Here is a 12,212-nt window from a genome sequence, read left to right as displayed (position 1 = left end):
CATGGTATCAAAATTTACCTAATAAATCATATTTGAATATATAATTTTAAGTTCATAATATTAAAAGAAAATATTAACAACAAATATCCTCAACCTTTCCTAGTATAAAAATTATGACATTTACTTTCTAATGTCTTTGCCGTTCTCTAATTTATTTACCATCTCTCAAAGAAGTATGGACTTTAATGTAAATTACTTCTTACAATGTAGATATTACTCAAGCAAAGCATCTGTCACAAACTCTTTCACAATATTCTATAGTTTTCTCTGCTAGTACATACTATATTATTTATAACCAATGAAAGTAAAAGGTTTAACCTATCAAAAGACATTATTTTGCAGTGCTGTCTGTAGAAATAATTGTCTATTTTGCTTCCAGTTCAAATTTTATTCCCATAGAAAACATATCAATGAGAATAGCAGATTAGCTCAATTTTTAATGACTCTTATCACTTGGCTAGAAAGCCAGAAAAGTTATGATTATTATTGGACATTATCTGCCTTTTATGTGTTATTATTCTGTGTTCTTAGGTGTAATATTTAATTAAATAAAATTATTTATTCTGGTTGTACCATTAGTATAGAAAGTAGGCTTAAGTTTCATTGACAATCGTCAGCAAAAGAAAAAAGTACTGTATTATGTGTATTCTTTAATTATTATTATAAAAGTAACTAAAATGTAAGAATTACAAACATTTTAGGTGAGATTAATACTAAACATTTTTCATAAGTTATTCTTGCGAGTAGCTAATAGGTTAAATAATAAAGTAGGATGAGCTACACCTTTGCTGAGTGATATATAAGTTGTTTAACAGGAATAGTAGTTAGACACAGTTCAAAAGGCAATTAAACAACAATATTAAGTATAAACAGATGTTAAGTGATAAAAGCTTTACATTGATTTCCTGTTATAATTTGCAACCATTCCAGAAAGTTAAAAAAAAGGAATTTAGTATTTACTAGTTTTTTTATGGTTGTTATGGGGTTGATCAAATTAACCAATCCTCTACAGAGTTATATTATGGCAAGTAAGAGATAAAATATAAAGTTTGTCTGAAAAAAAACTTAAAACATTTGATATTTATGAGATTTTAGGATTAAATAAATAAAATTTGAAAAGTTTTAAATGCAGAAAAGTCATTTTAATATTAATGTAAAATTACCTTGTAGTCAACACTTTTGACACCATTTAATTATGAACAAAGTTTTAGTAAAAATAGTTAAATAAAATTATAATTCTTTATCTACAAAATATTTTACGCTTGCTATAAGCTTTCCAAGTTTAACAAAGATACAGTAAGTTCTTTCAGATTCACATTATGCATAATACCATTGTTACAAGATTGTGTAAAATACATGGCCCATTACAACAAGGTTAAAATAAAACATTACTGCTATGAATGTTTCAATATGTTCAGTGGGTGTTTAGATATGGCAGTGTAGAAACTGGCTGTATTAATTAAGTGCAGGTGCTGTAGATTAATATGTGACAATTTACCTGAAGGATTTAAATTATCAAACTTGTCTCTGTGATGCTACAATCTGGAATGTTCTGCTTAATAACAACAAGTCAGTGATGAAAAGTCCAGAACAGTTGTAGGAAAGAAATGGCTGCTGACTGTTAATTGAGATTAATTTGACATTCTTCTACAGCTTAAGACTTATTTTTTATGTAATTATCAATAGGACACAAGGTGTAATTTGTAATCCATCTAATTGTTGCCTTGTGTTTAATAACCTTAGAGCTACCTTTTCTGGCCAAAGGTAAAGTAAAGAAACAGTCAACTCTCTGTTGAAAGCATAAGCAAGTTATTTTATTGGCCTACAATTTCAATTGTACATCCCATAAACAAACATTAATTCTTTAAGTAAATTATACCAAATTAAGATTATCATAATTTCCAAAATAAATTCATTTCAGTAATCATAGTAAATAATACTTTTCAAACTATTGGAAACTTTAGAATAAAGTAACTATTTCATGTATATTAATGTTCAAATTTTGTAAAAAGTTGTTGTCATGTATTTAATTTATAAAATTGATCTCAGACTCCACAAAACTGTATTTATTTTTGAAGAAACAAGACACAAATTAATGTTTATAAGACTGAATAATTGTACAGTTGTACAATGTTTGAAATGTTTCCCACAGCAACGAATATCATGGTGGATATTCTTGTATTGTTTAAAGTAACAATGTCTACTTTTGTGTATAGGTTTTGTTGACTGTACATTTAATTGTGTTTTTTACATTGATCTAAGTAGCCCTTTTGGGGTGACTTTGGTTTTTACTCTCTTTTTTTTTTTTTAGGATATTCTGCGTAGACGCAGTTTAACCTTAGCTCAAGTGAATTCTGAACAGTACCAAGGTAAATCATTATTTTAACGTTTTTGTTATTTTGTAAATGTCTTTTATTGTATACATGTACCAACTTACTTGAGACACATACCCTTAAAACATTCACTAGCTATTTTAACATTTTTGTTATTTTGTAAATGTCTAACATTTACATGACCAACTTAACCTATACCCTTAAAATATTCACTATTTATTTTAAAATTTTTATTTTGTAAATGTCTTTTATCGTGTACATGCACCGACTTACATGAGACACATACCCTTAAAACATTCACTGGATACTCTTCTGTATTATTTTGAACTTTTAATGAGACAGATGGTCAAATTGCAACAAAAAAATAGTTATATTAATTTTAATATTAGTTTTGTTTCTTTTATTACAATTTCAACTCTACAATGTATTGCACTTTATTCAGTTTTATCACTAGTTAGGTTCATGTTTTAATTGAAAATAGTATTGAATTTTAAGCAAGATGTGTATTAGTGAGGTTTCCTGTGGCTGGTTTATCATTGTGTTACTTATGTTTAACTTTGGGAAAGTTATACCTTTCAGTATCTCTTGTAATGTATATATATGTGCATCAGTTATAGAAGATAGTTTTTACACTTCTAGTGTAAAATGAAAACTATACATAAAAAAAACAACTCATCCCTTAATTTAAAATTGGTTAAGTACATTGTTGTTGTTGTAGTTTGTGTATCTTTGTCCATAGTTACTGTCTGGTGGCACATTGGTTAGAAATTGTGTGCTTATTTCTGACCTGTGTGTAAATAGTATGGTTGACATAATTTTAGAATACAGTTGTTTGAGTATATTATACAAAAATATTTCAAAGCCATGTCTCACTATTTTCTGTTTAACAACCATGCATTTTGGCAATAGCCTTACTGCACAGTTTTTGTTATAAAAGTCTCTTTAGTAAAGTTGTTATGTCCACAGTATTCCACTTCTTGCATGATTTCTATGAACTATAGTGTATGAGGATAATGGTCTTCCAATATCCATTTCATCAATGGTTACAGTAAAATTAACAAGTTCTATATCAGTGTGTTTTTACATTGAATAACATGAGTGCCCATTTAATTCTCCAGTTTCTTGAGGTGTGTGCTGGTTGAACAGACATATCATTGAAGCAACTTGTGGACACATGACTTGTTTCACTTTTTCAGACCAAGATTATTCTTCCGTAATGTACATACTGTTGTCTGGAGTACCTGGACAGATTTTTCCACTGGCATGTGTGCTTGTAGATTCTTACCTGTTGTAAGACATCTTTGCTTACCACAACTGCAGTACAGCTACTTGTAGATCTCTTTGTGGATGGGGTTGAGATCCCAGATTGATCCATATTCATTTTTGTTTTTGTTTTTTTAAGTGTCATTAAGTGAAAGTGATATCCTTACCTGAGAACTTCTGAATCCTTGAACTAAATTCATCTTTATGGTCTAAGAGTAGGAATATTTTCTGTCAGAAAACACTGATACGTACCTTTCCCTAAAGAAATACATTTTCAGTAGATTCACACCATCTCTAAAACTCTAAACAGTGTAAAAAGGCTTAGATTAAATTGAGCAGTTAGTAATGTTTGATAATCGGTTCGTCCCTCGGCTCATTAATTAATTACATTCATCTCAACTGTTATTCTCACATGATAATTGGAATAATTGGAAACAAATTTTGATTTATCTTCTTAAACCATGAAACTAATCAATTAAACTGAATAGCTGTGACTTATTTAAAAGTTATGAGAAATCACAATAGCAATATTTTGATTACTTGTATTATAACTGCACATTTTATTTAGGTAATTATTTCATAAAATTAAAAAATCCTAATTTTCAGTAATGAATTTATTTATCTGACACTAAGTAATACAATCATTGCTTATTGGATGCTTGAAATAGTCTTATGAGAAATTACAAAATACAATTTTTTTATTTCTCACAGTTATTATTATGAACTTTTAGGATTTCATTTCTCCTCCAGTCATTCTTTAGTGTATGCGACACTTCTGTTTTACTTGTTCTAGCAAAACACTGATTTTTAGCTAATCAGAATAAATATTGATTATTTGAAAAGTGTAATATGTTTCTTCTGTTTACACTTCACTTTACCACACCCATCATTTTCCTACATATTTTCTGAGATGGGATACCAACAAAACTTTAGGAGTCACTTATCAGCCAAAATTTATCAAAATGGGATTCTAAGGGCACCATTTCGTGTATTCCATCTTCTGAGCTACTATATTATTTGTTCTCGTATATTTCAGATTATGTTCACCATATTTCATGATCTATAAATTCAAGAGAAAATAGGAACTTTCTCTGTTATTGTTATCAACCAAAACCAATGAATATTTTTCTTTAAATGTTTATGTACTTCATATAAATTTACTTTCACATATTGTTGTCACAGTTTGCAATTATTTGTTAATTTGGCCAAAAAATAACCAAAGTTTTGTTCTCTCATGAATTGATATATTATTTAAAAAAAAAAAAAACCCATTAACAATTATACTGAGTATGTGTTTTGTGTATGAGCTCATTGAATATCAAGTGTGTTCATTGTTGTGTTCTATCACAATCATGAACTAATCTAGAAATAAAACAGTTTCCAATGTAGTGCATTATCTCCTCTCACACACACACACATAGCTATTCTTGTTCAGTACTGCCCACTATATGTAAAACCTTTTTTTCACACAAAACAGAGCTTCTAAGTACCTTACAGTTGTGAAATTCAATGCATAGCACGTGTAAATCATCATGCAACAATCATTAACCAATAAGAGTGCAACAGATTCTCCTAATACATGTGACTCCTGTTTGATTCATTTGAATTACACTTTTTATTTTATAGTACTTTTGTCAAGTTGTTTTTCTAGTGCTCTTTATGTTTGTTCAACTTCTTGACTTTTTTATTGTTATTGTTCTGGATTATTTTTTGTTTTTCAACAGTTAATGGCTTTTCAGATAATGTATTCTCCCAGATTTTCATATTTGTTTTCTCTTTTCATCATACAGTTGTTTCATTTTCATTTTTACACAATGAATTGCATAGTTCAGGTTACCACTCGAAGATAATACTTTCTACTAGAACACCCACACAGGCTACAGGTAAGGAAGGATGACTCATCTCTAGACTTACTGACCATCATCCACTATAAGATTAATCATTATCTGAGTCAACCTGCTTCTCCTGTTCATCCTGAACATGTTGAACCTGTTTGGGTTGACAATAAATTTGACAGCATTTTCCTCCACCTGATTTTGCCATGTCTCTCTGTATCCCTACTATGGAATCAGCTAGAACTAATACTGCTTTTTTAGACATAATTTCTCAGGCATGCTCTGATTTATCCATTTTTCCAAATTTCACATGATTCATTCCCTTTTTTGTTACATTATACCCCATTCTCTCAGCATTTAGTTCCCCACCCCATCCTCACATCTTTGGGTTATTGTCTTCTGCCTGTAGTCATGTTCTTAAGGTTTCATGAGACTGTGACTAGACAGTTTATCTATATACACACACACACACACACACACACACACACACACACACACACACACACACACACACACACACTTTTTCAGGAGTTTAATTATACTGTGTAGATCCTATTCTATGGCTAATGTTGCCTGACCAGGTATACCTCTTATAGTCAAATCTATGCTGACTGCTAAGTTCCATAATACACTGTTGAGGTGGGTTGTTCCACAAGAATGCTTGTAGGTTTGTGTTTGTGATATATAGCAGAAGAGGATAGCTGCTTGTCCCTGCCATGCCTTCAATTGAATAACTCAGGCATGGTCTGCTTTTCAGAACAGTTTTCATGGTCACTTGTTGTTCTGTCTCCACTCTGAAAACCAGTGCTTCCATTTTCTGTCAAAACTTTGAAAGTGATAGTGTAGTAGAGTCGAATAGAGGGAGTTGCATGCCTCAGGAGAGGGTGTCACACTCTTATTGGTGGAGGTTGTTGAACGATTGTTACATACAAGATGATTTGAACCAGCTGATTGTGAAGTACTTGAGAGCTCAAGGCTTGTGGCATGCAAAATTATGTAAGAGGAAGGTAAATACCTATTGGAAATATATTTTCAGTATAGGAAAATTATAACTTTTCTGATTTTGGAAAGCTATAAAAGAAAAGGGAAATTAAATTCTTTATAAAACTAGCTTTTCTATATGTATAGTAACATTCATGGTATTTATTATTGAGTATTTATTTCCATTCGAACCCTGCATTGTTGAAACTTATTTAAGGAGAGCACAATAGGCAATTGAAATAATATAAAATCTGCCAGCTTATAAAATAACCTGAGAAAGTCATGACCCTTTTGAGTAAAATGGGTCATCAGTTTCCAAGAAGAGAAAGAGGTAATCTATCTCAAACCAAATCATTATTTGTTGTGGTTTTTGGCTATGAGTAAATTAATTGTTTAATGGAAACCTTAATAGACTAATTTCCCTAGACTCAGTAAACTTGTACATGAATACCTAGGAATACAAGCATGTGTTCTGCATCTGTCAAACTTTTAGTATTTCTGTAACATTGTTATATGCTAATGTTAAAACCTGCCACTGTTGACATATTTATGTTTGTAGCAGAAAAGTACTAACTCAGTTTACAATCTAAATAAAATTTGTTTCATATTGTAATTATATTGAGATCTGTATTGCATAGCACCATCAAAAGCACATATAAAGTAGCATACTGTATATTTAGATATTTTTGCTCATTTTTAGAGTAAGGATATTTCTACCTAGTGTTTTGTATGTATTAGATATTTATAAATGTATTTTTGGGCCAGTAAGTATGGTTTCATTCTTTGTGATGAGGTGAAATGAAAATTCAAATACCAGTTGGAATAATGTAGGTATGTGTTATTGTTCTCTGATATTGCTTATTCGTTATATTATTAAAGATAATACTCAAAGGTTTTATCTTTCATATATATTGTAAGCCATAGTGTCTGCACAAGCACTCATCTGTTTCTCCTTTGAAAAGCTGTACACTCAGGCAAAGTTCAACATTCACTTTTTACATGACGGAGAACAGACATGAGTGATGATGGTGCAAATTTTATTTCACAAGCAGGATATTTTACACTGAGTTGTTAGGAATTATCCACACTATTGTTCCATTTCAAGATGCAACATAACTTTAAGATTAAAAATTGGAGATTTACCATATTTTATTGTTGAATTTGTCTTTGCAGGACTGAAATACTTAACAATTACTTCTTAAAATGGACAGTATGAGTCACTCAGAATTTTATTTCTGGGTGAAACTAACTTAAATTCTTTCCATCACTGGGGATGGGGGTATTTTTGCTTGTTATTATTATTGTTAGTATTTTACAAGTAATACATTAAACATGTATGATTTTTCACTCAGTATTTTGCAGTGTCAACTCAGTGGTTTTTTTGTTGATTGATTTCTGATTCATGTTGAACCATATTCTGTTTATTTTGGTGTTACAATATGTAGCAAGCTTCATATTGTGTCTTCATAGTACATTTAAATAGTGTTGAGTGGTTCATGTTAATATATAAAACTGTAAGTGTATTATGTCTTTATATGGTTCGTGCCAAATATTTTCTCATCAAAACATTTAATAAAAACACCACAAACTACTGCAAAGACACATTAACCTATTAATTTAGATTATGTTTACGGTTAACATTTTAACTTGAAATGGAATAATGTATTTTGGTGAAATAAAAACTAATTTTTTTGTAAATATTTGCCCTTATATGGAGCTTGATTTAGTGACAAGAACCAAGTTGTTAGAGCTGAACCAAAACATACCTGAACACTTATTGTACCATAAGTTTCAATTATCTTATTTTATTGTAAAATAATATCTTGAAACCTTTTAAATAGTATTTCTTAGTAAAAGATGTTTAACTTATATTAATCAAAATATAAAAATGTTTTCTTCAGATCTTCCAACAGAAGTTGATAACTACCACAACCTTTGTCCGTTGGAAACTTCAAAAGATGGTGCTTCAAATAAGTCTGCAACATTCCGTTTTATTACTTCTGTTTATAAGGCCACAAATATGAAAACTGGTGTTTACTACTGTTTAAGGAGGATACATGGTAAGAAGAAAATTACTAAGTTATTTCTTTATATGTATATATTGATGAATTTGGATATTGTGATTGAATAATAAAGATAAGCAAGATTTAGAAGTTTATATTTTTACACAGTGTTTCTCTTACTCTATTGATTTTTTTAATTCATCTTTTGGTTGATGGTAACATAGGTTTCCGACTGACTAATGCAAAGTGCATGACAGTCGTAGAAACTTGGAAGAAGATTCAACATTCTAATATGGTGCATTTACGAGAAATGTTTACAACAAAGTCCTTTGGTGATCACTGTAAGTGATTTTTGAGTTAAATTGTTTGTTTGTTTTTTTATTTTAACCATAAGATAATAAAACTTAACAATGAAATTAGATACATTACCTTGTTGTTATGAAAAGAGGACTGTCATTAAACTTTGAAGAGTAGCTGCAAAAGAATATTCTGGAATTTGATGTTAGTTTGAAAGTAAATGTATTCATTCATGTTATTCATTAATTTCACTTCAGATGGCTATTAATAATGTAGAAGACATTACAATTACTATAATTACTTTAGCTATAAACCTGTATGTAAGCTTAGAATGGTAAGACTTATGTTTATAAAAACAAACTGACTCGCAAAGCTGCTTATCCTATGTATTGAGATTTGCCTTTCTCAGTTTTAGAAAGAAATTGACATTAAGATGTCAAAGATTTTTTTGGAGTATGTATGCAAAAACCTTACAAAGCTAATTTTTTACATAATAACTATCCTAGTTTATTAACCATTTCCTTTACTTAACCTCTAGACATCCAGTCTTTATAACTATTTATTATTTTAGTATTTATCACTTTCTCTTAATCATATTAATTTTTTCACTTTTATTTTTCACATTTTTCCTTTCTCAAAAGGTGTCTGCCACTTGAATTATAGTACTCTACTGTTCTGGTAATTTACAGGTAACAAATTGCTACTTCTCAAATTTCAGAGTTTGCAAGCATATCTGTCATATGGCATTATTAAGTTTTTATATGGTTTCTTTTATTTTTCTTTATAAGTTGAGTGTACATAGCACTGTTTCAGATTTTCATGGCCTGTTTTTTTTACTTGATGTTTCCTAAGTTTCAGGAAACCAACTATATCATTCTTTTGATGTAAAACATTACTGTAGCACAACTGGAGCTTTTCTGGACAGGGGAATTCTTGTGTCTCAGGTCTCTTTTTTTTTTTTTTTTTAATTGGCTATAAATGTTTTGTCTTAACCTTTTTTTTCTGCTAATAATATTTTAGAAGTTTCTCTTACAATTCCATTTTTTAGAAATAGTTTGAACTTTTTTTGCTCCTGAACTCTACCTTGGGTGATTCTCCCTCTGAAAGATTCAGCAAAACTTTTTTTTCTTTCTTTTCTGGGTAAGACATTTTAATGGACTTCATTTGTAGTTAATTTGGATTTTTGTTTTCTTTTGAGGCTTCTACTACTTCTGTTTAAGTCAGGAATTAGTTTTAAGATCTTATGTATGTTTGCTTCTTACATTAGACTTGTTCATTTAGTCAATCAGTTCCTTAAATAGTAATACATGAAGAATACTTTTTTTTGTGTCAGGAAATTTTGTCCAGGATTATTTATTTTTTCTTATTTTTATATCCTTTTATTTCAATCCTTCTTGAGGTTTTTCATATATTTCTAACAAAATAATAGCTTGAGATGTTTAAGATAGTTAAGGTAATTGATAGTGTTGAGGGATTATCCTTTTCTTTATTTAATGGTGAGAATTGTTGGACAAGGGGACACAAGTTAAAGTTTGAGCATTATAAAAGTGATTTTCAGTCAAGACAATTTCACTTTTTTAACAGGGTGGATGGCTTACCTTCAGATGTTTTGGATGTAGTAAATGGAAGGGAAACTTGACAAATATTTTGAATGATCAGGACTAGCTTTGAATGTTTATTTTTTATTTTAAAGTGTACCTTTGTGGATGGGATTGCCTGAATGTATCAACATAACATCTGCTGTTGTTAAATTACGTGCATATTCAACAGATATTCTATATTTTTTTTATTTTTCTTCATGTGTTACAGATTTTAGCTTACTATTTTGACATTTCTTTATGGTGTTGATGGGAACAAGTTTATTTTTATCTGTTTTGTTTGACATTTTATTTCCAAATCTTCTTTGTTAACTTGTGTTAATGTTTGGAGGAAGTGTCATTTTTTTTTTTTTTGTGGTAGAGCATATATCTTGGTTCCCTTACTCATTGTCATTTGTCTCAGTGATGTAGATGATTTTTGGGGGACCAGGATGTCATCTTTCACAGATTTTTTCTCTGGCTTTTATTCCAAAGATTTGCCAAACTCTGTCCTGTAACTCTTAGTTTTTTTTTGTTGCATTTCAATATTGGTAGTACTTTACATCAACTTTCCTCCCTCATGGTTGTTATTCATCAGGAGATTCATTTTTCTTCTTTTTGGACCCACAGCTATTTTTTGTTTCTTTTGTCCCCATTATATGCTTTAAGAATTTGCCAATCAACATATCAACATATACTTCTTCCCTTACTTGTCTTTCTCCTGTTTTGTCCTTTTTCTTGTTTTTTTATATTCTACAGTGTAATGGAGGGATCACTGATGTTGCTGCATACTTCCTTGAGAATGTCTTGTTTAAGTGATCCACAAATCATAGTAGTCTTTTTGAAGAGCTGTTGTTGTTTTTGGTGTTACTATATTTTCACTTCCTACATTTTTGTTTTCTCCATTTCATAGAAATTTTCTCTTAAACCACAAAGGATCGTGAAAGAGAACTTCTTCTCATGTAGAATTTTTATTTCCATATATATGTGATTCCAGTGTAAAAATTCAATGCTTAGATCTGTGGATAACTTACATGGATAATGCGGACCTGTTGTCACATCCCAGTCCTCCTGTAGCCTATCTTCAAGCATACTAGTTCTTGGTATGTAGGGATGGACTGGGAAAAGCAATGGCTGTTACATGTCATGTATTGCTTGTTATAGTGTCAAATCTCTTATAATAATGTCCTGTTAATTTTTCTGATTCTGGAATCAAAAGTGCTATATCACCAACTCTTGAAATTGTTGCAATGATTTACAGACCAAAATGTTACATTTTAATTTATAGAATGTAGAAGCAGTGTAGCATTTTATTAAGGCTTACACATGGTGCTCATCGAGATAACTCATCACACCAGGCTAAAACTGCTACCTTCGTAGCAGTAAAAAAAAAAAAAAAGGGTGCTTGGATGGCAGTGCCAAAATTACAAAAGCAACGTAGGGATGAATGCATAAAACCATAAACAAATCTGTACATAAGTATCTACTGTGTCAGTGTTACAAGTTCATGGTAATTAGCCATTATTGTGAAACTTTATAGCATTATTCAGTTTAAATGCTGTTATATGAACTGCAATTAATGCTTATGAAAGAAATTCAATATATAGTTGTAAATTAAAGTTTTCCTCAGAAATATATGCCTACTTATGTAGGGATTTTTGTATGATTTTGTGTATTCATAACTACCTTGTTTTTGTAATGTTTGGTATTACCATCTCACTTTATCATTATTTTTTAACACTCCTACGAAAAGTGGGGCCTAATAGGTCCCAGAGCAACTTGAAAGGTTATTAATATTAGGCTAATAATTTTTGTATTTAAATGAAATTGCCATTTAAATCCATTAATGAATGGATTAACGAGATTCCCACTGTCCCTATCTACTATCTAGCGAAACCACAGCCAGGGGAACGGGCTTGGAGA

At 30.2% G+C, this 12,212-nt stretch overlaps 1 protein-coding gene across 4 annotated transcripts in view; it reads left to right on the top strand.

Moving 5' to 3' along the window:
- The window catches only part of PAN3 (Poly(A) specific ribonuclease subunit PAN3), a 50,715-nt gene that overhangs the window by 17,196 nt on the left and 21,307 nt on the right, over window positions 1–12,212 (top strand). For all 4 annotated transcript variants that reach the window (XR_013016100.1, XM_076462684.1, XM_076462683.1 and 1 more), the window contains exons 7-9: window positions 2,312–2,369; window positions 8,314–8,472; window positions 8,640–8,756. Coding sequence is in view for 3 of the 4 variants with exons in the window: in XM_076462684.1 (XP_076318799.1) it covers window positions 2,312–2,369; window positions 8,314–8,472; window positions 8,640–8,756 (334 nt within the window). In the remaining variant the exon portion in view is untranslated. The remainder of the gene's footprint in view (window positions 1–2,311; window positions 2,370–8,313; window positions 8,473–8,639; window positions 8,757–12,212) is intronic.

This window comes from Tachypleus tridentatus, chromosome 10, assembly GCF_004210375.1.
Source record: "Tachypleus tridentatus isolate NWPU-2018 chromosome 10, ASM421037v1, whole genome shotgun sequence".
Lineage (NCBI taxonomy): Eukaryota > Metazoa > Arthropoda > Merostomata > Xiphosura > Limulidae > Tachypleus > Tachypleus tridentatus.
This window is presented reverse-complemented; position numbering and strand designations above follow the sequence as displayed.